Genomic DNA, 27,364 nt, shown 5'->3' with positions numbered 1-27,364 from the left:
GAGCTGAACACTCCACCCCCCATATCTTCATGAAATTACAACGGGTACTCTGATATATCATAGCTTCACAACAGAATTTCAGCTTTAAGCATCTCCTCTCGCTCTTCCCTCAGGTTTTCAGCTCTTCACAGCACTAAAAGGGTTAATCTCACCTCGGCCTTGCAGCTGGAATGTGGCTTATCGCAGTTGGTCACTGACCTCTGCCGGGCAGAGGTGCCGCTTTGCTGAAATCTTGGCCGCAGTGGGGGGGGGGGGGGGGGGGGGGGGTTCCGAGCCGCTCTGGCCGCCCACAGCCCTGCTGGGGGGATCATCCTGGAGCCGTGGCCCAGCCTGGCCTGGCCCAAGCAGGGCCTGGGCTGGGCCCGCTGGCCCCCGCACGGGGCCCGCAGCCACCTGTCCCAGCGCCGGAAACGAGAGAGAGCCTGGGGGGAATTTGTCTATTCTTAAGTGTGGATCACAACAAGAGGCGGTCACAACTTTAAGTGGCTTAAAGAATTGTCCATATTCAAACTGGCCAGCTGATAGGTTCTATCAGGTCCCAGAGGAAACTGTAAGCACCCCTTAACAAGGACATCCCTTCCGGGACTATGCTTGCTAACCTATGACAATGGACTAATTTCTCTGGGCTGTGACCCTGGAAGGAGCAACCTGTGCTGAGAGGGGAAATGCCTTCCACTGGAATAAGTCCCATCAACATTGCTAGTCTCCCTGCCGAACAACACAAACCCCACTCAATCATCACACGTTTAACAAACCAGCCAGTCCAGCCTCCCTTTCCTCAGAAGCTTCTGACCAGTGTCAAACAACCCTGGCTGAGCGGCAGAGGTGGCAACGGCACAAGCGTCACTGTGACAGATGGAGCAGGCTGACAGGAGGGAAATGTCACTGTAACCCAGTCCTCAGAGAAGCTCTTCGCAACAGGCAACCAGATTTCATGTCTTCAGCCCTTGCTGGGTGCAGACACTGCTGGCCCTGGTGCATTAGATGCAGCATCACTTCCTCCTGACCCATGTCCCATCCATATTCTCTTTTCTCCGCTGTCTGACGGGAGCCAACAACAGCCCCCACAAGGCACCAGCCCTCCCATGCTGGGCTCTCCTCCCACACCCTCCACAGCTCTTCCCATTAGCCAGCCCTTTACCTTAGCAGTTAGATGGCCTCACACCTTCTCTTTAAAGTCACTGGCAGCTTGGACAAAAAAATTCAGTAAGATGATGACCTGTATGGTCCCTGATGTTCTTCCCTCCCCTATTAATTCCCTTCTCCATCCTTTCCTGCCATATTGTTTTACCTATTACTCCATGCCTAATAAATTATCAGTAATGCTCCAGCATCAAACATTTATTATCCTGAGCACCATGTGAGTAATGAGTGAGTTAACCTCCAAGTTTTGTCCGTATAATTCACACATATTGATTTTACATGAAAAGAACTCTTGACTTACATTGGATGACCCTGATAAATTTAATCTCTTCAATGCTTCTTCTTTCTAAATAAATGCAAAATGTTTTCCTCTGGAAAGTTTCTCACCAGTAAAATCTGTATCGAAACTTGGCAAAAATCCTCCTCCACTACTCTGCCAAATTAATCGATAAAATTAAAAAAAAAAACAAACCTGAATAAAAATTCTCCAATTCCTCCAAACACTGGCAGCCCAGCAGCCTGACAGTGTTGTTACAAAAGTGACAGGTAATCAGAGCTGACAGCTGGTGTCAAAACCCACAGCTGGAATTTAGCAGCAGACTGGGAGAGGTACCAGTTTGGGGCCATCTTTTCTCCTGTTATCATCACCCCTCCTTTCCCCACAGCATTGCCTCAGGCTTCAACACAGCCCAGCAAAACTGAAGAAAAAATTAATTTACAAAATTAAAAAGATGTTTTGCCACAGGAAAGATATGTAGCTGGGCACGGACACTAGTTGCTCCCTGCCAGGGCAAGGTGAGCTACTGCTCTCTGCAAAAATTCCTCCTCCTTGCCTCAGCTCCATGGCCCCAGCCAAAATGAAGTGAGGGAGAGGAAGCAAGGTGGGCAGGATCCTGTGCTGAGAGGGCCAGACACTGGCAGCCCTCTGGAAACACAAACACATCCTTCCTAGGGAAGGGCGTATCAGGTAGTGCTGCCAGGGAGAGCTCTCGGAAACAGAATGGTTTTGTTTAGGTTGTGCATTTAAAATATGTCCACTCCCCTCTCAGCCTGCATATTTTACAGTCTCAGCATAGTTTCCCCTGTGGATAGCTCTGGCAGACTCGGTGATTTTTTTTCTGAAGTGAACTCACTCACAAATGCATTTTTCAAGCTCCCACAACTTGAAGAATAGAAGTCGCAGCCTGAGGAAAAAAAAGAGCAAGGATCTAAAAAAGGTAACATTGCAGAACATTCAGGGGCTCAAGCACACAGTGTTTGAAACATAACTCATTTGCAAAGTTCTTCAGTTATTAATTTTTATTCCTTTTCAGGGTAAAATGCTTTTTTTCTTTCTGTGTACAAAGGAAAGGGCAGGTATCATGGTCATTTGGACTCCAGATAGTTGTTTTTGATCCGCAGGATGCAGGGAAATAATGAAGTATATTTGGCCAAATATTAGAAAACGTTATATTTCAGCTACCCAAATATTAGAATTTTATAAACCCAAGCATTAGAAACATCTGTGTTGCAGCAAGAAGTCCTGTTTCCAAGCAAATGTAAAGGACAGAAGACAGACATTGACTGCTTGAGAACATCAGTACAGGATGAGCCACCCAAGTCCATGGAACTTTGCAACATTTTCCCTTTGGGTCCCTCCTGGCAACAGTTATGCACTAATTCTAAATAAACAGCTTTGTACTTCTTCCTGCCAAATAGCTCCTTTTGGTGCTTGGGAACAGAGTGCCTTTGCCACCACACCCAGTTTATCACTATTCCCCCAAAACAGCTATGCTAAACCTTATCATTCTTTCTTACTGAAGAAACACAGGAGAATCCAGGCAGGACAACCAGAGTGCCCAGCTAACCTCCACACCCCAAGCAGTGAATCCAAGCTCTTGGCACTCCTTCCACCAAGTAAGCACCCCATGCAACACCACACTGTTCTTTATTTGGAATTTTTTACTAACAAAACCAAGAAGAATAGAATAGAATAGAATAGAATAGAATAGAATAGAATAGAATAGAATAGAATAGAATAGAATAGAATAGAATAGAATAATCGTCACCTAAATTACTTTTAGAAGCCCTGTAATAATAACAATAATAACAATGAGGAGGAAAAAACATTAACATTATTAGTAAAAAAAAAACCCAAACCCCAGTCTGGTGTTGCATGGGGTGTTCACTTGGTGGAAGGAGTTATGGGAGATTTGATGTACTACGTGTGAATGTTTTATAAGTGTGTTAAATATTATGACAATTATAAATCATCATCAGGATACTAATATAATAATAAATATACTGATACTATATCACTGTATGTTGTCAGAGCACATCAATACGTGATTAATGTAATAATTGATGTATTTATTACAGCAGTAATTTACTTTTTAAAAGCATGTCAATATACAATTGTTATGATTGTGATATTAATTACAGCAATAACTTAAACACTTTTAATTATTCTTATTAATTTAAGGCCTCCAGATTATATGGCAGGCTTGAACTCCAGTCTACACCCACAATCTCTCTCCCGGACCATCACCAACACATTTTCCTTCTCTTTCTTTCGCCAGCCCCTTCTGAGGGGCTGCATCCCGCGGTATCTCCTGCCATCTACTGATGCTTGCGAGGAGGCAACGAGCGCGTTTGGCCGAGCGCGGGCCGAGAATTCCCCGCCGGCTGCTCCAAGCGGGGTGGGGAGAGGCACCGCCGTCCCGGGGCGGTCACAGCCTGGCTGCCCGGGGCGGGCCGGGGCCGGGCTCTGCCCGAAACCTCCCCGGGGGAGGGGGAAGGCGCAGCCCTTAATAGCGGCCCCCGCAGCGCGGTGCCGTCCCGGTGCAGCCATGGGGGAGGCGGCGGGAGGCAGCGCGGTGCCCCCGCTCCCGGCCGCGGAGGCGGTCGGCGGGCAGGTGAACGCGCTGACCGTGCTGGCCCTGCTGGAGAAGCTGGTCTCCATGCTGGAGGCGGTGGAAGGCCACCAGCGGCAGATGGAGCAGAGGCAGCGGGGCTTGGAAGGGGCCGTGCGGAGCATTCAGGGAGACCTGGTAAAGCTGTGCCGCAGCCACGGCGCCACGGGGGAGGCGGTGGAGAAGCTGCTGGAGAAGTCGCGGAAGGTGTGCGCGAACACCCGCGCCGTGCGGGAGCGCCTGGACAGGCAGTGCGACCAGGTGCGGCGCCTGGAGCAGCACCACGCCCAGCTGCTCCGCCGGGACCGCTTCAAGGTGCTCATCTTCCAGGTGAGAGCCCTGCGCACCACCCTCTCCCGGCCACCCCAGCCTGCTCCCGACCCCGAGGGAACAGCACCTTGCTGCTAACTCCTCGCGAACTCGGGAAAAGAGCTCGCTGGTTACTAACTCTTAGCAAGCTTGGAAACCAGAGATATCTCTTTGCTAACTTGGCAAATGTGGAAGAAAAACCTTTTCATCCTAGCAAACTTGGGGAAAGAGTAGTCTTTTGCTAACTTTTAAGCTTGAGGAAAGTGCCCTCTTTTACTTTTAGCAAATTCAGGAGTAACGCCCACTTTTCCTCTCGGTGGACGTGGGGAAAACATGTTTTCTAACTTTTAGGAAACCTAGGAAAAGAGCTGTCTTTCTTTTTTACTCTTGCAAACTTGAGGGAAAAGCCCTTTTTTTTTTTTTTTTTTTGGAAACTTTTAGCAAACGTCAGGAAAGAGCCCTCCTTAACTCCTGCAGTCTTAGAGATAAAGTTGTCTTTTAACTCCTAGTGAACCTGAGGAAAGAGACCTTGTTTTGCTAACTCTTAGCATGCCTGAGGAAACTGCCACCTTTTATTCTCTGCAAACAAGGGGAAAGAGCCATATTTTACTAACTAGCATATGTGTGGAAAGGCTTGCTTCATTGTGTGTTTTGGGGGTTTTTTTAAAGTAAACTTGAAGGGCCCTTGTGTTTTTCCAAACTCTTGGCAAACTTGAGGAAAGAACCTATTTTGTAAAACTGCAGTAGAAATGCCCCTAAAAACTGCCACTGCATCTGCCCTCAGACACAGGAGAGGGGCAGGGCTGCAGCTCCCTGTCTCCTCGTGCGGGCGGATTTGGCCCATTCAGGGATGAGCTGAAAATTCAGCTTAAAAACGCAGCTTCCCGGGAGTCCATCCAGTGATAGCAGCAGTTTGCATATTTTCCCCTTTTTAAGCAATGGTCTGGCTAGAACACGCCGTGAGCTTTAACTAAACACAGGACGTGACTTTCACATATTTTAAAAAAATACAGGCCTCCACAAATCACTGAGGGAGGGCAGGAGAGCAAATGCTGGGCTGGGGTAGTCACAGCTCGGGCACTTCACCAGTGCCTCATGCTGAACTTGGCAGCTGGGCATTACCTCTGTCAGCCACTGACTCTGCTCCTTGGGTTGTTGGGGTTTCTTCCTATTTAAACCATCCCAAAATAAGAGAGTGGTACTTGATTCTAAAAAGCTGGCAGGCCTGGTTAGTGCACAGGCAATTCCCCCAGAAAGGAAGCCCCCACCTCCCTGCTTATTGTTGTCCCAAATTACAGTCCAGGCTTGTCAAGCCAGAAGAGGAGGAGCTGCGGCATGTTTCCACCCCAGAAGGAATGTGGAAATTATTCCAGAGACTGGGTAAATTAAAAGACACATGTTCTCTGCAGTTCTGCAAGTAATTTAAGATCTATTACTGTATGTCAAAACAGTGCCATCCCCCAGGCCCTGTTAGATAATGACTGGCTCCTGCCTCCAGGCTCAGACCGAGACCTAGAAAATGTCCTGTGGCGTGGGTGCATCAGCAAGGCCTGGGGGAAGGTAATTTTTAACATTTCTCATACCTCTGAGCATGAGAATTAAGGCCTTGCTGTTGCAACAAGCGTCTTCCTCCAGAGAACTCAATATTTCCTATTTTAGGATGACATAATGCAGAGAGGAAAGACAAACAGAGCTCTGTGTGTGCAGGACAGTTGACATTCCCTCGGGTGGGGATCTTCCACTGGCAGTAATTTGCAGGGACTGGGTGAAAGCAACAGTGAAAATCACCAAGTTTGAGGGGTAAAGCAGTGTCCTGCTGGCTCATTTCCTGACACTAAATAGTGTTGTAAAGCTAAGGCCTGTTTAAACCTCTGAACCTTTCCTTAACACTGCACAAAACAAAAGCAAACAACACAGGTCCATGTCCCCATAAAACAGGTAAACAAAATCCACTGCCTGTCACTGGGCTGGTGCCTTTGGACAACAGGTCTGTTCTCCACAGCTTTTACAGGGATTTAGTTGACTCTGTTCTCATGTCTCACCAGAAAATATGTCACCACAGTGCAGGATGATGAACTTAACCACTCCCAAACCAATGCAGATCAGGAACACAAAACTTAAAAAAGAAAAAGTGCAGTTAAAAATTTACTTAAAAAAAAAAATCAGCTGTCAGCTGGGAATTGCTCCTGGCAGGGGCCTGCAGTTAAATGGCAGCATAGCTGTCTGGAAAGCCAGGATGGTCATCAGAGCTCCTTGGGGGCATGAGAAGGTGACTGGGGCAGGCAGCACCCAGGGCTTTCTCCAGTGGAGTTTGGCAGGAGCTGGGATTTTCCACTGAGAAGTGGCTGCAGCCTGAGGGGTGGCCAGGCTGTGCCCAGGCTGTACCTGCATGCCCACCTCCTTGAAATCTCCCCGCAGGATCTTCTTTCAGGCTGGAGGAGGGACAATCTGGTAGTCAGCAGGGCCAGTGCCTTGCTAGGATAATTGTACAGGGGGAAAAACAGCAGGCTGGCTGGGTTTCTGTCCTGCCTTGCACAGGAATCCATGGAAAAAACAATTGCAGGAAGGAGAAGTCACAGTAATGAAGCCATATTGACGCCAGGTTTCTGTGAAAACAAAGGGAAACCTGGATGTATGAGACTCCTCTTCAGCTGGGGGATCCTTCTTTTCCACTGAAAAAAGCAATCCCAAACTTCAGAGAGCATGTTTCTCATTAGAACCAGCTTCTCCAGCTTAGGGAGACAGCTCAATATGAAAACAATAATTCACATTTGTGATTCAGTTCTGCTTTCACCACATACCCTAAACTCCCTAATACTTGGTGGGAGCACTGAGCAGAGCCAAAACACACAACTGAGCTCCAGATCTGCATTTTATGAAATTGTGCTGCCACTCGCCAGCATCAGCTTTCCCCCTGCATATGCACTGAGAATGAACTGTGTTTAGAAAAGTTCAGTTATTTACATATTTTCCATTAAAATGCTCTTAGTTTTCTCTCTCTAGAATGTCTGCATATATTTCTTTAATTGGTGGCATATTTTAAGGGAGCTCCATTCCAAGAATTTGGGGATGCAAAAGTTATTATAAATGACACAGCAATTCAGCAAAACACTGAAGTGACTGTTTTAAAAATCCTTGTTAAGCTTTGGCATTGTTCCCCTCTATTTTGTTCTTGCCCCATGACCAGCTTTTTGGTTCTGGTTTGGTGGGGGTTTTGTTTGCTTTTTTAGCTGCAAAAGCAAAATGGAAGATAAAAAAAAGGCTCATGTTTAATTTTTCAATTAAATGTCATGTTTACTGGTTAAATGTCATGCAAATAGGACAGATAAAATAAGTCAGAATTGCAGCTTGGGGTCAAGCACACTAATATTCAAGTCTCTTTCAGATGCTGCCGTTGGTAAATCCTTCATCCTAAAATGAAGCAAGAGGAGGGCACAGAAAATTAGCCATTTGATTGTATCTTATATGGATCACTGCAGTAATCTTTGAAAAAGCAACTTCAAACTCAAAAATGAACGAGTGAGGGAACCAGAAGAATTACAAGTCGATAATGCTGTATTTCCCGCTGGAGCCTTGCAGAGAGAATACTCTTATATTAATGACAAAAATACCTCCCACAGCTCTTTGGACTTGGACCAGCTGTGCTGGGGGAGGTCAGGGGGACGGTGCAGTCACCGCCCCAGCCTGCACAGGACGGGCAAATGGGCGGGTGGCACTTTCTGCTTCCTGCCCTCCCTCCCCACGGTGACATCCAAGTCTGAAGAGCACGTATTTGTAAGAAAGGAAAGTAGGGGGAGCTGGAGCTGGCTTCAGAAGGATTTGTCATGTTTTTACCTATTTTGTGTAGCAAAGCAAGTTTTAGGCTAGTGATCATTTAGGCATACAACAGCAACATACAGAGGAGCCTGGACTGGGAAAATGCCATCTCTCCTTCTTGAAGGTCATGGCCTCATACAGCAAATGTAACAAAAAAACCAAACCAAAGCAGATTGATTTCCCTCCTGCAGCATCAGAGATTCAGCTGGTCTTGAGTAAATTAACTGCCTGTTCACTCAGGCCACCCAGTTTGGTAGTACACTGTTACGGATCTTACTCCTTTTCGTAAAAGATAAGGATGAAATTACGACCTACAGAAAGTTATGAAGAATGGCTGATCAAAGCCACAAGGAAGGCACTGATTTTAACTATGCAAGTATTACTAGTGTTAGCAAGAGTTGTTTTATGCAGAGAACTTCCACTGTTCTATTCATCTCCTACATGGAAAAATAAAATTCAGAGGAGCTAGCTACCTACAGTCAAGCCCATCTGAGGAAAAAATGCAAGGGCTGTTTTTGAACTCAGATGTGGAAAATACAAAGATGTATTGCTTTCTTAGAATTTTAGATTAGATCAAGAAGAAAAGATCAAAGTTTTACTTCTTTTGGCATGGAAAATAGTTATGCAGTTTGTAACAGCTGGTATTTTTCAGTGTATTGTTCTAGTCTTCCTAAATGAAATAGCAGACTGCTTAAAAATGTATCAAAACAAAATATAGCTGTCATATAAACTTGTAAGACCAAAAAGTTATCAATAGCCCACTTAAAATGTGTTATCACTAACCATGTTTGAAATAGAAATGTCTGCTCCACCACAGAGCATTCCTGCTATACCACCCTTGTGTTTTCAAAGCATTTTACTTAATTTATTTTCATTTGCATTTTAATAGTTCCTGTAATCCTGAGGTCTTTCGGAAACATGACATAGGAAAGCGTGTCATTCCCATTTTATAAGCACACAAATAGATGCCCAGAGGCTGATGTTTTCCAGAGCCATGCAGGAAGCTTAGACAGAGGGGTGATCACTTGAATGCCAGTACTGCCTGATAGCCAAATACCACCAAGGATGTGCTTTTAATTGAATCATTAGCTCATTATTATGCAGGATATTTTTGTTTGGAGGGGTTTTTTTTTTCTTTATTAATATGGGTAGTTTGACAGTCTCTCTTCTACTCAGAAATTTGATAAAAATTGAAATCAAATCTATGTCCACATTCTTCTAGGGATTGCATGCAGTACTTCAGTTTAATATGAATACTGTAGCCAGAGCTAAACTGACCTTTGAGAAGGACCTCTCATACCCATCTCTGGCTCAGACTGTGCTGTGATCAAACTCATATGACACCACTTTCCTAGATAAAATACTTAAAAAGCAACAACCCACCTCTCTACTCATTAAAATCAGAGTTTTCTATACCATTCAGGCACTTAGACCTGAAAGTTCAGATGTCTAAAACTGTGTGTGATTACCTAGGTTTGGAAAGAATTAACTAGACATGAAAACTGTGCTTTATATTGAGTTCTCGTGCTCTGGAGAATAATTCAATGCTGCACCCACTCATGTAATCCACATTTCATTAACTGCAGTGGAGAGAAAATACAAATATTTGTACAGCAGTTAACAGCTGGTTTCACTTAAAGCTGGTGCAGGTTTCCTTTGTTTTGTTATCTTGGTCGCTGTTGCTGATAGTTGCAACAACATTACAGGAGTCAGGAGAAGAGTGTGGGCTTTATGAAATGTTCACTGCAGGCAGAGGGCTTGTAAAGCTTTGTGGCAGTGTATCTGACTGAGGCCACTGGGCCAGAAAGGTGTGCAGAAAGCGTAGGAATAAAGCATATACAAACTGTCAAACCAGCATCCATTTCTCTTTACTTTCCATTTTTATATCCTCAAGGGATATTAACCAGCATACCTGAATCACTGTATTGACACAGTATAAAATTATTCTGCCCCTCTACATGGCATATTCTTGAGTTCCAGGAGGGCTACAAAGTAGCCCTTGTTTTTAATAGAATCACAGAATAACAGAAACAATTAGGTTGGAAATGACCCCTCGAGATCATTGAGTCCAACCTATGACCCAGCACCACCATGTCAACCAGATCATGGCACTAAGTGTCATGTCCAGTCTTCTCTTACGCACCTCCAGGGACAGTGACTCCACCGCCTTCCTGGGAAGCCCATTCCAGTGTCTAATCACTCCTCCTGTGAAGAAATTCTTCCTAATGTCCAACCTCAACCTCCCTGACACACAGTTTAAGTGTCCTCTTGTCCTATCACTGCTTGCCTGGGAGAAGAGCCTGACCCCCACCTGGCCACAACCTCCTTTCAGGGAGTTGTAGAGAACAATGAGGTCAGCCCTGAGCCTTCTCTTCTCCAGGCTAAACAACAACCACGTACAACAGCCTCGACAGCAAATTTAACCCAAGGCACTATTCTCTGCAGTGATCACAACTGTATGCTCAGTCCTGAAATAATGAGCATGAACTTGGAAGTGTATGTGGCCTTTTTTCCCCTTAACTGTGCACTCAGGCCCACTAGGGACAGATCTGAGACTATTACAACCATTTCAGTCAGCACTTACTGCTTTTTTGTATCTTAAGATAAATATGGAGGGAGGAGGGAAAGGAAAATCCTTCCAATGCATGTGAGGAAGTGCAATTGCATGTACTCTGTCTGGAAGTGATAAAAAAGGTAATTAATAGAGACTATGCAGATTTAAGGTTCAAAGTGCTGAGAGAAGGGAGTGTGCAAGGAGCCTCATTTTCTTTGCATGGGTAGATGCCTGCAAAACCTCCCACAGAACAGAGTGTTCATTGTGCTGCCTCTGAGCTGCTCGGGGTTGCAGAGCTTCTGCGCTCAGTGGTCACAGACATCCCTCGTTACAACCTGCAGCTTTTGCCCTTGCTCAGCCTGTTTTGTTTTCAGATATCTTCTTTCTTTCTGTGTCCTTTTTTGGTTTTGTTTCTAAAAAGCAATACTTTTCCTTTTAGCTAGAAGCTCCTCTTTTCTATGCAGTATAATGTCTTTTCATTTTTGTATACCATGAATTTTTATTCTTACATTTCAAGGAGTTGTCCTGTCCACACTTTAATATTTACCAACCAAATTTATTAGGGTTTTTTTTTCTGTATAGCTGTAAAACAGGATATACTCTAACCATCATGAACTGCATGGTTTCTCAATATCAACAATCCGTTTTTAACAGCAATATACATTTTCCAGGAATACGGCGGAAGTGCTAACTGCATTTGCCATTTGAGATACTTCCCAGATGCAACCAACACCTCTGCAGGGATATTCTCATCTTTGGCTCAAGAAACTGAGAGCTCTGTGGGGTTCTGTGACTTCTGGAGGTCTGCACAGTGCTCTGCAGTACAACCTCCCTCCCCACCACACCCTGCTTTCTCCCCAGCTGAACAACCTAACAGCTAGACTCTCATTTAAGAGTATCTAAAATAAATGACAAAGAACAGGATTTCCATTCTGCATACATTCCAAGTCACTTTGAAAGAGTAGTCTTACAGCTGACAGCTCGTAAGTCTTAAACTTTACCAGATAATAGTTCAGTGGTCTTTGAGTGGTTTGTTACTGGTTAAGTGTATTGAATAAAACAATAAACATTCATCTCATCATTGGGGGGGAAAGAAATAATTGTTCAGGGTTGTGCTTTGTTTATTAAATTTGTGTCCTGTGAACTATGAAACTCAAATATTGTCAATTCTTTCAGGAGGAAAATGAGATCCCTGCCAGTGTTTTCGCAAAAGAGCCCATTCCTAGCATTACAGAAGGAAAAGAGGAGCCTGTGGATGAGAACAAAACACTGGAAGAAACATTACACACAGTGGAGTTGGGTTCAGATGATGAAATGTTTCATGAGGGAGATGACTTGGATGACAGTGCAGAGGAGAAAACAGAAGAATCAAGAGCTGAGAAGCTTAAAAGATCCAGCCTCAAGAAGGTGGACAGCCTCAAAAAAGCATTTTCCCGCCAAAACATTGAGAAGAAGATGAACAAGATCAGCACAAAGATTGTGTCGCCTGAACGGAGAGAAAAGATCAAGAAATCACTTACTGTGCATCACCAGAAATCCTCCTCTTCAAAGGGCTCAGGTTTCAAAGTTTCTCCCCTCACATTCAGCACAAAGAAAGGCCGTGAAGGAGAAAGCCCTGCAGAAGCTGAGGACAGACCATCAGAAACTGCAAGCAACGAGCAGGCTGAGAACGAGGATGAAATGTCCTTCGCCGACATGCACTCGGATATGACACCCAGCACCTCCCTGACCGAGGAGGACAAAGCAGCTGTCGACTCTCTAGAGAAGGAGGCCAAAGTGGAAGGGAAGGCCATGATAAACAACAACATCGAGCTATCCATTGTGGAAGATGATGAAGAGTACGGGGTGCCTCTAGAAGTTTCTAGCCAGAAACTGTACGATGAGAGAAACAGCGCAGTTGGTGGGGAAATGGAACAGTCTGATGAAGAAACGACCCAAGCAGCCGTCCTGCAGGTGGACCAAACAGCGTAAGCGTCCCAAGCCCTCCTTCGTCTGCCTAACACACACGGTTTTCCTTAGGCAAGGAACTGGTTTCAGCTGCACAGGCAGGAAAAGTGACTAAGCCTCTTTCATCCTTTGCTCTGCAGTGATAATTTATTGCATCGTGTTGGAATGCAGAGTGGACAAGGTCAATGACTTAGGCTGCAGCGTGCTCTGGTTAGGCCAAGTCACTGGTGGTCATGAATTTTAGAGATGCTGCCAACTGGTGTAAGAGACTAGCAGGAAGAGAGTATGTCTGGTAGAAGCAAGCTGGTCAGCTGGCTTTCTTAGGTCAGAGGAATGCATGGAGAGTAGTCAAGACTCAAGCATTTCTGTTGTCTTTTCTTCCCCCAGCATTTCACAGCACTGTGAGTAGTTCTGTATGTAAATGTAGGAATACCAATGAGAACATTTGATCTCAGTTGCCTTGCCATGCTCCATGAATACTAACAGCCTCAGTAACTCTGCACACACGTATAGTTTGTTTGGGGCTTTGCTCCACAGCACTGTAGGACTAAAAGAGCAGAGTACTTAGAGGGCGAAGCTGAAAACTCAGTTCCATCCCTTTCAGTGGGGGAAAGATTTTTGCCGGTAGCCACTTGCTATTCATTTAGAAGAAATGACTGTGTTTAGGTGGGGGGGAAAGGTATTTTTCAATCTAACAGACTTATGGAAATACATTAATGACAAGCATGAATGTGTGATCAGTTACTGCACCTTTAAGGGTTCAGAAATTGAAAAGGAAAAACTAGGTGTTTCATAGGAACATGAAGGTAGCCTGAAGAAAATATGAAATGCTATGAAATGTAAAAAAAGCAAAAATAACCCCCCACAATATTCAATCTATACTCCCAGCTTAAAGTATATATACTCAGATAACACAAATTAATTCATAGTCTTTATAGCAATATACTATCAAACTTTGCACCTGCACAACTTTGTATCTCAGAGTATTTTGCAAATAGCATAATTTATCTTTTTACAGATTATTTCATATATAGAGCTATATCTACACAGAGTTAGATAATTACAGGGATGTAAGGACAATTTCTTTAAAAAGGTGAAATACTCTTTCAGGCATGTCCAAAGGGAACAATGTGTTGTGCATTGAACTTCATGGCAGGGATGAGTTTACGTAAGTATGTGCCTGCAAAGCCACAGGATTTGGTTCTCTGCTAATAACTTTGATCAAAGTCACCTACCTGCTCTCAAAATTACTAGCCTGTAATTTTTCAAAATTAATTGAAAATGAGAGGTTACAAGGTAGTTTGTTCACTATGAATGTTCATTCCTGTCACTTAACAAAGGTAAGGGGCAAGGGAGGAAAGGGAAGCACAATACCCACAACAGTTCCCTTACATCCTTGGTTGTTTATGCAGTGGGTTATTTTTATTTTTTTATATATATATAAATTCTACTGATACTTAACATTGCACTAAAAGGTTGCTTCCTTTTGTGTTTAGAATCACAAATTACAGGGGAAATAAAAGCTACAGCAGAAGTACCATTATGAAATAATTAACAGGTATTACTCCACAGGGATAATATCTGTAACCAGCAAACCACACTGGAAGTTAGTTAGTCAGAGCTTAGTGTAGGCGAGTACTATTAAGAGTTAAGCTCTTAAGTGCATGGTATCATATAGAAGATATTGTTTCTAAGAAAAATCATGGCATAACTCGTGCAGCTATATTTTTATTTTGTATTAACTACAATGGATTTCAATAATTTTTACTTGTAACTAACTATGAATATGACAAATAAAAGCATAATATAAAACACAGCCATGTCAGTCTTTGGGAGAAGCAGTCTGAGAAGCTGGCAAAGATGAAATTTAAAGGTCAAGTGTTTATTACTTCAGTTCATGTCCCTGTTGTACCTATACCATTTTCTTTCTCATCCTGTGCTGTTATTTAGCAATGCAAACACCAGTGCTTTACTTTCCAGATACTTGTCAGATTTCTAGCCCATCTAAATGTACTCAGGCACTTTCCAAAATCTGCTGGCTCAGTCTGCATCTTTTTATTGGACTGCGGCATATTCCTAATACTCTAAATAGTCCTGAAAGGATATTTATATTGAAGTCTGTGTTCTGTTTATGCACACAGATAAACTCTTGTCTTCTGGAGTGCCACATAGTCTTTAGCAGGCTTAATTTTACTGACAGACCAAAGAAAGCACTTCTAACCTTTATGTAGCAGCTGTCAACCTCCCACAGTCACCAAGTGCTAACCAGGAGCCCCAGCATCATGTTTACATTTTGCTTTCAGATATGCTGGTTTGTTTGTCCTGCTAAGCTTTAATTCAAACAATACCCCTGGCCGTGCTTTATCCAGTTTTAGAGATGCTGAAATGAATCCCATGCACACTGTTCTAAGAGCATTACAATGCTATCCAGTAAAACCATTGGAAATGCAGATACTGAGCATCTGGGAGAATTAACTCAAATACCCACTTCAGAATACGGCATGCACACGGCCATCAGTTGCAGGACAAGAATTAAATGTTTTCTCCATCACAATTGCACATTTACAGGGACAGGTGGGTCTGTAATCCTAACAAACAAAAGAAAGCATGCTTTACACGAGAGGAAAATGTTTACTCAAGTTGTGAATGTCTGCTCTTGTGCTGTTTTATAAACCAGAGGAGGAAGCAAGCTCAGCCTCTCAAGATGTCCCCCAAGCTGTTTCTTCCCCTTGCCTTCCATTCTCAAGGCCTGACTGAAAACATCAGCCTGCAGAACTTACTGTTTGAGGGAGGAGACAGACTGTGGGACCAGCAGCACTGTATTCTTTCAAGTATCTCAAGTATGTGCCTGGATCTTGTCAGGCTGGCAGATGTCAAGCATATGCACGAGTATTCCACGATTGTGCTGACAGGTTTGCCTACATAATTACTGTTTTTAAAAACTGCTTGTTTACACTTCCTGACACAGTAACAGTGAGCTCCACTTGTACCATTATTCCTTTGAACACCTGACCTGTGAGCTGCTGCACAGATTCAGAGTTTGACCTCCACCGGAATCAGTGGGAGCTTTGCACAAAGAAAAAGGGTGTGATAAAGCCCTTATGGTATAAATATTTAAACTAGCAGCACTCAGCAGCTGCTGATACTTCCATTTTCAATGACAGAAAACCAGCTGACATTTCTGTCCCCTTTTAGGGGAAAGAGCAAAGAGCATCCCGTTGACCCCCACGTGCTAATCCACGAGCCAGCTCCTCTGTGAAAAGGCACAGATACGGGTTTTCTGGACCATTTCACTGTTAAATAAGAGAGTGTAGTGAAAGCCATCACACAGGCCTGACTGAAGTGTGTTCTGTCTCTTTGACAGAAGAAAGCAGAGAAGAAAAGGATCAGAAGGTAAAATACACCTGATAGCCCTTTACACTGATGCAATGAAAACCCTTTGTTGTAGGTTGTAATGCCAAACAGCTGCACAACTGATGACTGGTAGTCACACAATTAAAAAAGAGGTAAGCTCAGAAGAATTAGTGAAGTAATGGCAATTTGTTAGAGGTCAAACTGTTCACAAGGGGCCAGTCCAGCCCTGAAAGTCAGTGAAAAGCCTTCAGCCTTTGAGCCGTACAATGGTTTTGGGCCACACGTACAGCTCCTGTGATCATCAGTAAGCTGTGTGCACAGATGCAGGACATGAGATCCGTGTATCTCCCCTATCCTATCTGCTTAGCTCATCCCCCGAACAAAAAGTTTTCCTGCCATCAGCACAGCGGATGCAGCGGTGTGGCAGAAAGGAAGGCTCTGCCCTACTTTGCAGGGTGCATTGTGAGCAAAATGTCAAGCTAAGTTCTGACTGCAAGGTCTTTGCTGTCGGGCTCTGCCTGTGAGGGAGTGGGTGTAGCTACAACTCCTGGAAACAACGTCAGGCAGGCAGGTGGAAAAGTTTTACTGTGACCCACTGAGACACACACCCACTCTGGGTGTCAAGGGGAAGGTGTCAGGTAGTCTTCCTGCAGGCAGAGGGAAAGATTCACCCATAGCAAAGCGAAGCAAGCACGCAGCTGTTTGGCCCCGGTATTAGTCAGGGTTTTGCCTCGGCAAGGAAACAAGGGGCACGGAACAACTTGGCAGAGCCCTGGAGGTGCTGACTCAGCACCCAAGTATCCACCGCTCCCTGACTCACGGCCCTGGCTTTCCCAAATAAACGGAAAAAGGCTGAGAGCCACTTTCCACCACTTCAAACTGCCCGTTGCCAGGGTTTTGTTTCAGGATTTGCATTTGAACCAGCATCCACCCCGGGCTGAGTCTAACTGCATGCATAAAGAAATTTTAATCAGCGTACTTGCAGCTGTCAGTGGTGGCTGATCTTTCCTGCCCTCGTTTTGATCAAAATGCCTTTTTCCCCTTCCTCTCACTCCACCAAGTCATTTGCAGGAGTCTGAAGTGCACACTAATTCACATAAGGAACTCTCCCTAACTGCATGTTGAGAACTGATAATCAATGTCATCTTTAATTTTTCTTACATGGTTATCCCCTTTAATGGAGTGTGCTGCAGTAACTGAGAATAAATCTGCTTTGGGTTAAGCGAGAGATTGTTATTTATTTTTCTTTCAGATCAGAGATTAATATTGCTGTATGACCATTGGCAATAACCTCTTTTTCCATAGCAACACTAAAGAGAACATAAACTATGACTCATAATTTCTCTCTGGAGGACTTTTTTGTAATTATGATCATTCCACAGTTCCTAAAATACGTTAGCTGATATATAGCTCTGGTATAACAGCTTTGATTTTCCTTCATTTTAACACCCAGGCAGAAAGAAGAGACTTCCATTATTTTCTCTCTCTCAGGCTGAGCTAAACACCACACAAAGTATCATATATTCATTATAACTCTGTGGCTCCTAAAAACTCCACAGCAATGTTTTCTTAATAAAGGTGGAACAGGTTTACTCACTTTCAATAACCTTAAATAATACTGACCTTCTAAAAGAAAACTCATGTCCTTCCCACCATGGTTAGTAAATTGGGGTCTGAGAGGTGGAATTGATCCAAACTGGAAGCAGTATTATTCTGGGTGGCAGCAAGGTTGCACACTAGCATGGCGCTCCTCTGGCAGTCAAATGGGTTTAAAATCTCCAACATTTCCTCTCCTTCAGAACACAGCTACAATACACTGTCCAAATTCACTAATAATGGTGATACTCTTTACTCCCTTCACAGTGAAAATCTGGCTTTGGAACAACTTATCCATACAGCTCCCCAGAATATCTCAGCAGATAATCACATTGGTTCATCACGAGAGATTAGATGACTTTTTGTGTGTGTGTGTGGCTGTCCTACATTTCCCTTACTATGCAGTCTGCTGTGTACTGGTGCAAAGTGCTCAGGAAACCTGTAGTGCCTGTTGCAGGAGAATAATTAGAAAACACAATTAGCAAATTCAAGGACACACACATTCAGTCAACAGCTATAAACCAAGTGGAGAGATGGAACAAGCTTGCATCTCTCCCTGCTCCGCAGTGTGATCCCCAGCAGCTAAACCAAGCCCAGATTGCACCAACAGAAGGGACACGTGGTTTGCTCTTGGCCTTTCCAGTACGAAGCTGCACACGCAGGCTCAGGCTTGTGCAGGCACACCGTGAAAGAGCAGAACATCAACTAACACAGCATCAATCACACTACAGGCTCCTCTACTCCTCCCTGAAGGTTTGTGGAAAAACACCCTGAACCTTCAAATTTCTGAACGTAGGGAGCAGAAAGTCACTGTAACCTCTATGCCATTATCTGCAGTGAGGAGACTGGCTTTGCCTTCTTTACTCCCTCCCATCAGGCTTGAGCTGTGTAGAAGTGCAGGTGATGTGAACTGTGATGGATACTGGAAATGTGCAAGACAGTGTTAGGAACAAATAGCACACGAGGGATGTCTACACTGCACACCACATACTCGTTTAGATCAAGTACCAGGCACAGCCTAACTACAGAAACACAGCGCTGTTAAAGGAAATTTATCTTATTCCTCAGCTACTTAGCTCCTGATGTCCTACACTAGTCATTTAAAGGGAGTTTCAGCATCTTTTCAGTACGCTGCCAGCTACAGTTATATATACCCTTATATTACTTGTTCCTTCTGACATGCCTGTAGGCAAACGAGCCCCGTGAGGGTGACAACATCAGCTGCATTAACCAGCTGCCTGGTCCCTGAATCACTGCAACTCAACACAGCGCTGCCAGAGACATGGAGGAAGGGACACTGAGAACATCTGAATAGTGGTAAACAAATTATGAACACATGGAAGTTGCCTGATTTGCAGAGTCAATTGTCACTTCCACACGGCCACAGTGAAAGCTATAAGCACTGTGTGGCTACTTCTAAGTAACCTTCATTTCCCTCCAAAGTTCACCATCCTACTGCTGGCAATAGCTGGAGATTGAAAGTCAGAGAGCAGGTTATGACTGAGAGCTGAAGGGTGGTATGTCATTCAAGACCTGTGTAAATAGGTCCCGAGTAAAACTGAAAAGAAGGAGGTTTCTTTTGGCATATTCAGGCATAAGCTCTTTAGAAGATTACCTATGTCCTCTGCATGCCACTGACCAACTCTTCAAAGGAAATAAAACTGCAGGACATGGAAATATATGCATTCCTGGGTTAGGCTGAACAGCACAGAGATCTCAATTGAAATGAGATCACGTTATGCTGTAGCTATTAAACATTATGTATGTCATAGATATGTAATATATATGACAAGCAGTTTCAAATAAGGTGAAAACCTGGAAAGGCTTTGATGGATTTTGAAGTGGCTGTAAATTCTTTTGCTAAAAAAGAAATAGACTGATAGGATCCTACAAATCTAGTCCTAAAAAACAATGCACCATGGATTTTTTTTTTTTAATTAGTTCTCAGTACTTCTTAATGGTACAATACTTGACGTGCAGCCAGAAGTGAAGAGAGGCATTAAACAAGAAGTGTGTAGGAGGAGGAAAAAGTAGGAAAATGTGGATAAGAAATGGAACAGTGGGGTGTGCATGAGAGAAGGGAATGTGTGAGGGAAGGAGTCTCTAGGAAGGGTGGGGAACTGGAGGAAGGAGCTGAAAGGCTACTGAGAAATACCAGCAGAGTGCCCAGAACAAAGGCTGGGACAGAACCAAGAGGCACCAACAAAAATGGGAAAAAGGAAAAACAAGGATCAATAAGGTCTATTGTTCAAAAGGATGGAAGAGAGAGTAGGGAATCAGAAATTACTGTGGGACAGCTGCCATGTAAGAGACAGCAACAGAGCGAAGAGCTCAATATTTATCATCTCTCTACCTGCCAAAATGTATTGCAGAGGCAATGCCCAGGATTAGGTCTAGAAGTGATTTTTACTGTGCAATGTGGTCAATCATTTTTATTTTGCTTAGCGTTTTTGGTTTTTGTTTTGTATGAGAAAAGTTAGTCTGGAATAGGCAAAAGCAACATCTTACACACATCAAAATAGCTCAGCCTGAGCCTGCAGAAACCCATGATGGTGATAGCACATCAGGCCTGCAGTGCAAGCTCCCAGATCACGTTTGCCACGTCTACTTGCTTCCAAGGCTTGGAGGAGAGAGGTCAGGGGGAAGAGGAGAGGTGCTGCGAACAGCAGGATGGGGTCTCCCCATGTCCATACATTTAGGTAATTCCCCACTGAGTACAGACCTCCTGCAGACAAGGGACAGGCAGGATCTGCTGGAAGCACTGAGGAATGCACCCCCAACAGCTGGATTTCACTGGCAGATCTCTGAATCCCAATGTGTCACTGTAACACAGCCAGTGGGATTTCTTTCCTATTGCAAACAGGTTTTTGGGAAAGGAAACCCAGCTCTCCTCCTCCACCAGGCCTCACCCCCTAGCTTTGCCAAGAAGCTGGGCTATATTAAGATATGAGGCAGCCATGCTGGCTGGGCCATTTTTCCTTCATGGTTGGCCTCCCATGGGAGTTGCTCCATTCTCACGTATCTGCTGAGAAACAGCTTGTTCTTTCTGGCTTTCCTCAGTTTCTTTATTTAGTGCTGCCACTTCACACAGTGGAAGCCAGGTTCTGCTCTAACTCCAGAACAGACCTGCCCAAGTCCCCTTCCTTCCTTGCATTCCTCAAAAAATAAAGCAGCTGCTCTCTCCTGCTCCACTCCTAACATCTCCTAGGTTGTTGCCCAACATTTTATTGTACTTTTTCAGAAACTCTCAGTTTGCTATATAACTCTCTCATAAAATGGAAGGCTGTACTATGGATTCTTGTTAGCAGCTTACAGGATGCAGGTTAACAGATACAGGGGTTTTCATAATTGCCTTACATGGATCATTTCCTGTGCAGAAGAAGACATGGGGACAAAACAATGACAAGCTTTGGAAACAACAGAAGGAAAAACCTGGATTAGGGTTCTAATCTTCAAGTGGAAAATGTCTTCTCACACCTATTTGTTTGCTGCTGTCAAATTTCAGTGCCTGAAAGTCTTCTTCTACAGAAGAGAGGAAGGGGAAGATACCTCTATATGCTCACCTTCGTATCCATCCTTACTATTTAATACAATGTTTAGTGTTCTAAACCCTACAAAAAATATTTGGCATCCAGGTCTCCTTAATTTTGAAGACATCTGCACACTTATACCTCTTTCTATAAACTAGTAAAGACAAAGTCTCCCAAAAGTTTTCCTCCTGATACTTTTTAAAAGTGCCTATGCTATCTCAGGATTCAGCATCCAGCCTGAAAACGAAACAATTTCAGACAGTTCCCTTTTGCATGATGTAACAGCAGTCAAAATCTATGCCAGCAGTGGGAGACTAACAAAATCAGTGTTTATAGAAAATCAGGGACAAGAGAACTTGAATTGGTCGTCTTGATCATATATAACCTACTCAAGCTGCAGCTCTAATAGGAGTAATTTCATATTACTGAGTGTTTCACTTTATAACGATTTCACAAAATCACTTTGCAAGCCTTTCACGCCCAGTTTTGCACAATATTTTTCAGGCAGAGGCAATGTTCACACTGAGGCAGACACCAGCTCGCTCTGCCCATGCTTCAAGCCAACTGGAAGACATGGTAAATGTCAGATGTTGCCCCAAGCTAATATGCCATGTCTCTCATTAGGGCACTGCACTAACTGCATCCATATGGTGCCTGGTCAGCTCAAAATGCAGACAGGGTGAGATCATCTCTGCCTCTACAATACTCAGGGAGTTTTGCCTGCATGAACAATGCAGTTGCAGGGGGTGTTAAATCCACTGTTGCTCGGTTAATGCCTCATCTACCCCAAGTATTGGACTGAAATGAATCTTCAGACTATAATTTAAAATAGAACAAAGAAATCTGGTAAATGTAGTAAGTACTGAAGCCAGAGGTAAAAATGTCTACTCAGAACTCAGCTGATTTGCTTGTTATAGCAGAAAGCATGGCAAAAATCCCTCTCTGATGCCATCCTACTGGAGCAAACTGGAACATTATTTTGATTCTGTAGATCCTAATCATCACCCTACAATACAGCCCTTGGTGTCTGCTCTCACTTCTTTGTACAAGGCTTAATATGAGAGTAAAGGAGGGATCAGCTAAACTCTGCAGGGGTTTTCTTCTAGCCTAAATCCTCCAGGGAAAGTCACATGAAATATTGCCTATGGACTCAGTAGCAAGGCATGTGCCTGCCCCTCCGTGGCACACAGCCCCATCCTCTGGGGCCCTGGGGAAAGCTCACAGTCACATTTATCACCACCAGCAGCTCTCCTGCTGTGGCTCTGCCATCCACAGAAACACACGGGCCTGAGGTGGAAGAAATGGAAAGATACTTTTCTGACATTCCCGAGATCCACAGAATAATTACTTTATGTAGGTAATGAAGAGACTTTAGCCTAGTCCTGTATCCCTACTGGGATGGAGACAATTTATTCTTTAAGGTTGTATATTATTCATTGCATTCTGCTGTCTTTCTCCAAATATTATTTTCACTCAACAGTGCAGCTGGCCAAAAACTGCAAAAAAAGCATTAGCTGAAAAAGTTATTTGTCAGGAAACAAGGTTTCCTCTTCTCCACCTAATGCACTCTAGCAAGTTCCAGCTACATTGCTTCCTCCCAGCATTTAGCTTGACAAAGCATGTGGTGAGACTGGCAAGAATCTGAAAACCTCAAATGTTCATGATTATAAGCATTAACAGTTGCTATTGTTCTTATCTCAATAGTAAACTTGCCCTTACTATGAAATGCTATTTTTCCTCATTACTACAAATTTCTTTTTGCACAAGAATCCTCCTTCCAAAACATCATGATATTTTCAGATCTTCCTGTTCAGCTTTGAATACTACATGAATACTGCCTGGTGAAGAAAAACATACTACATATTATTTTAATACAGTGATCATTTGTTGTTGTTCCTTTGCCCAGTTGCATTGCTGTGACTCTGTCTTCTAAGTTCCTCACTCTTTTTCCCCCCATCCCTGTTTCACTACCATTACCACCATGATTTGCAGTACCAGATGGTTTTTCACAGGCTTCTACAGAGTGGTGCTGCAGCCACCCACCTTGTTTTTTTGAAGTGGTGGTAATGAGGAAGGTGGGGTCCTGGCATGGATCAGCAACAGAATCCAGGAATCATTTGTTTTACCATCCATTTATTTACCTTTACCCTGACCAGTCAAGTAAGAGTCCTCATGTTGCTGCTTGTCTTCAAATCTGAGTTTGTATGGGGAGATTAATTCTACTTTTGTATACATGGATGCAGTTTTGGAATGAATGTGCTGAAGGCAAGGGGGGCTGTGTAAGCTCTGCCTGTGCTGTGTAGCAGAGGAGATGAACATGAACCAGATTCCCCTGCACAGCCAGGCTGGGATTGCAGAACTCCTCTTTGCAGGAATACAGGAGTCCTGTTCGAGTTTCTTCAAAATACCATCTCTTTACTACCTTCAGGACTAAAAGCTTGCCCTGGAAGGCAGTTGATGGATTCAAACCAACTCCAGAGTGCTTTGCATTTGATGAAAACCAAGATCTCCCTTGTTGCTATGCCCTTCCCAAATACTTTAACTACAAAAACTAGCTTTAAAGGGAGCCTGCTCTGAACACAGAGTGAATACACATCCACAGGACATTTCTTTGGATCCAAGGCAAAGTACCCAGATACAGTTCTGAGGAGTATGATACACAATATCTTAATTCTCACTCAAACAGTTCCTGTTTATCTTCATAGAGGACTAATGCAAATATTAGCTTTGGGATTTGATAAGGGACACATTAAACAAACACTGATGCCTGTATCATAAAAAACTGGCTCTCAGCCAGATAAGTGAAGCTCTGCCTACAAATTAAGTATTACTATATTCAGGGTGTGCTTGCAGTGGTATTTTCTTCCACCGCCTGCATCTTTTTCAGTAGTGCATAAGCATATCTAATAGAGTAGCTTGCAGGGAGATTTCAATCACCCTCAGCACACAAGAAATGAGACATTTCTGGTGCCAGCTCAGCTGCACACAGTACTCATCTCCCTCCCAAGAACTCTGTAAGAGCTGCGGGTCTGAGGTGCCGTTTTGTTACTCCATTATCGTGCAGTCATGAAGGAAACAACACTTTAATTGTTTTCTATCTGTAAGATAATTAATTACTCCTCTCTCTAAAACAGAGGCAGCAAAAGAAGGAACATGAACACTCATTTCCTTTTCCAGTAAACAATTAAAACACTTGTCAAAAAATATGACAGTTGGAAAAAAATAAATGTAAAATTTGGTAAAAGCTTGGCACTTTCAATATTGCACAAACTCTCACCTAATAATCTCAACTAATAGCCTCACTAAGGCTGATTGGTTCATGGAAATTAACGGTGCTTCCTGTGGGCTACGCTACTTCTCAGCATGAATTAGACAGGCAAAATATCCAGTGTTTTACAAAGGAATTTTGAAGAAGATCTACAGCAATTCCCAGGGAGTTATTTTGATTTAAAAAAAAAAAAAAAAAAAAAAAAAAAAAAAAAAAAAACCACAAAAACAAAACCAAACTCAGCCAACAAAATAAAATAGAAAAAGGAGGGTAAGTAAAGGTCACACTTAACAGAAAACAATGAAAGTTTCCACAGGCATTTACCAGCTTCCTTACTCTGCACCATGCAAATGTTTAAACACATTTAAACACTAGATCTTCTAACAGATAGCAAACAGTCTCCCCCTTGAAGATGACTCCTACATCTTCTCAAACCTGTTTTTTGCCTCATATTTTTCTGAAAACACTGGTACTGCCTAAAAATGCCAGAATTTGCCACCAAAACGTGCCACCTGAATTTAACACCACTTTTGGAATTTGGCTTACAGACTCCTTTTCCCAGGTCTCAGCCTTCTACTGCTCACACCCTGAAGAAAAATGCTGAAAGGGGCTATATTGCTCAGATTGGCTGTAAATACCAACAGCTCCACCACTCATCTAAGAACGAATGCGCTTTTCCATAAAACTTGAGAAAAATACCAAACTTCAGCCAGTCCCCGAGGAACTGTCGCCTTTCATCCCAATCCTGCTCATAATCAATTCCCTGCACAAGGGGGCTCTGAACTGTGACTGTGGCTCTCAGATACCACCACAATAAAGAGTAAACAGTGGAAACAACACCAGGTTTCCCCCGGGAGGATTGCATCCAGGCACTTGCCTCACAGCGATAAGCGATGATCCAAACAATCAGAGGCACAGACGGCGCTGCTCTCAGAAGAGTTCCTGTGTTCCCCAGTCTCAGGAGAGGTAAAGGAGAAGATTTCCCTCTCAAGAGCCACAGTTAGGCACGCACACTTCCCTGAGCCCTGGCTCACCCCTGGCCCTGGTTGCTCAGTCTGCCCTGCCCTCAAACAATTCAAAGGAGAAAACGCCAGAGTAGGAAACAGCACAGCTCACTTGTGCACTGTTTGCCATAGATTTGATGTGCGCTCTCTCTCTCTCTAACCAGCCCCAGGTTCAACAGCATTGGCTGTACTGGGCACTGCTGTCTACTCAGGTCATTCCAGAGGTGGCCAAGCAAAAGTGTTTCAGAAAGACTGGCACTAACTGAAGCCTAAAGCAGTGAGAAAGCGAGGATGAGTACTGGCTTTTCCCCAGGCAGGCAAGAATCCATTAGAAAGCTATTTCCAAAGGTTTAGGATAGACGGTGATACCTGCCAGGTGATATAAAGCCCCAAGCATCCTCAGCAGCTCTTGTTCCACAAGCAGGTAAATAAGCTTCCCACAGCTGAAGCGACACAACATCCAGCTTTTGGCTCCCATCGAGCAGAATCACCCAGGAAGCAAGATCTATTTTGCTCAAGGGTACAGAAGGTCTGTTCCCACAGGAGAGCTTCACTTCCCGCTTTGGGAAAACAAAATAGGTTGATTATGTCTGCTACAGGCTCATAAATCCACATCAGCTGCTGCCTCAGGGACAACCATTGCTCCTCTGGGTGACTTTCTTCCCCACTTAGAGAAGATGAACAGCTGGTTACGTATATCACAGCTCCAGCAACACACTTACCCGTAGCCTTATGCCACTGAAGGAGCAGGTTTCTGTCATTGAGACTACAGGAAAGCAGGAGGTAAGCAGAGGCAGCTTATTTTCTTTTACACCAGCTTTTTCAGGACAGAGGACAAAATGGAAGTCAGAGTGGGCATTGGTGGCTGGCTTCCCAAATGGAGCTAGAAGCAGACCAAAGAAGACAAATTTTAAGCCTGCTTATGTAATTTTAATTTTTAAAATAACCGTGATTTGCACACATAGTAAAATAAACTTACGTGCTAAAAAAAATCACGAGCCTAGGTAAGACAGATTCTGCACTGTGGAGAGAGGGTTGGTGCACAGATGTGCCTCACAACACACAAGCTTCCCCTGAGTTACACGAGGCTCCAGTGCCAGGGCCATGTCACAGAGCCAACGCTGTTGCTCAGGATGAACTTTAGCCTGGCTATGGCACGGCACACCCTGTAACCCACCCCAGCCTGTAACAGCTGCAGGGAGGCAGCACCACCCTGGGCAGTTCTTTCACTAAGCCACTGCCTGTGTTCACTCCTCTGGCTCCCACATTGTCCAGTGGGGCTTCTGACCCCAGAGTTTTGTCTCCAGGGACAGCCCTTGTGATACAGACACGCAAAAAGATTAATCATCAGGAGCAGATTTAGTAAAACCAGCTCATCACATAGTTCCTGGAACTTTGTAGCTCTGAATTTTTCTCAAAAAGCACATACAGCTCCACTGATACATCAGCTCATACCCACTGAAAAATCAAGCACAAAATGAATTGGGGTAACACTGGCATTGAATAACTTGGTGCTTGTAAGAATTTTTTAAGACACACTGCTTTGCATGCATATGGCAAGTTTGCAAAGAACATAAAGTTCCTTTGTACCGAGGCAGAAGTATTATCACACAAGTTCTCAACAGTCTGTTTTTCCTTTCATAGCTGGACATGTCAAACAGACCACAGCAAGCAGATAAGAAATGCCTACAGAACCAAAGTGCAGATTAGAGAGGCAGCGGCAGCAGCTGAGAGAACCATCTACCGCAGCTGGGAGACAGATCAAGGGAGCTGAGAAAAGCTAAGTGCAGATTCAAACTTTACATGACATTCAATCTATTACATAAATAAATAGGGCATTACAAGGCTGTGAAAACACTGATTTTCTTTCCTGCTTGTTAGCCATGGACTCTGTGACATCAGTTGTGGCCAGCACTGCTGCTCATGACGCCAAAAGGCACGAACACAAAGCA

General features: G+C 43.8%; 1 protein-coding gene and 1 long non-coding RNA gene across 5 annotated transcripts in view; one reads left to right on the top strand and one right to left on the bottom strand.

The window, feature by feature from the left end:
- The first annotated feature begins 3,534 nt into the window (after window positions 1-3,534).
- On the top strand, window positions 3,535-14,476 carry CAVIN2 (caveolae associated protein 2). The gene is made up of 2 exons (XM_069022010.1): window positions 3,535-4,364; window positions 11,890-14,476. Exons 1-2 carry the CDS (start codon window positions 3,618-3,620, stop codon window positions 12,682-12,684), a joined length of 1,542 nt encoding a protein of 513 aa, XP_068878111.1. The 5' UTR covers window positions 3,535-3,617; the 3' UTR covers window positions 12,685-14,476.
- Window positions 4,371-27,364, bottom strand: part of LOC138113562 (uncharacterized) — a 45,542-nt gene continuing 22,548 nt past the window's right edge. For 3 of the 4 annotated variants that reach the window (XR_011152230.1, XR_011152229.1, XR_011152232.1), the window contains exons 4-5: window positions 26,135-26,295; window positions 4,371-6,949 (exon numbers count right to left, since the gene is read on the bottom strand). This is a non-coding gene — a long non-coding RNA (uncharacterized lncRNA). Of the gene's footprint in view, window positions 6,950-6,996; window positions 7,755-26,134; window positions 26,296-27,364 lie in introns of those variants that run through there. The other variant, XR_011152231.1, reaches the window with a different exon arrangement.

The sequence above is a fragment of the Aphelocoma coerulescens genome, chromosome 7 (assembly GCF_041296385.1).
Source record: "Aphelocoma coerulescens isolate FSJ_1873_10779 chromosome 7, UR_Acoe_1.0, whole genome shotgun sequence".
In the NCBI taxonomy this organism is placed as follows: domain Eukaryota; kingdom Metazoa; phylum Chordata; class Aves; order Passeriformes; family Corvidae; genus Aphelocoma; species Aphelocoma coerulescens.
Note: the sequence above shows the minus strand (reverse complement) of the source record. Positions and strands in the feature narration are given on the sequence as shown.

Coding starts and splice junctions, on each gene's coding strand:
- CAVIN2 (XM_069022010.1), top strand. CDS start 3,618: ATGGCAGGCTTGAACTCCAGTCTACACCCACAATCTCTCTCCCGGACC. Junction 4,365..11,889: donor TCAAGGTGCTCATCTTCCAG/GTGAGAGCCCTG, acceptor CAATTCTTTCAG/GAGGAAAATGAGATCCCTGC.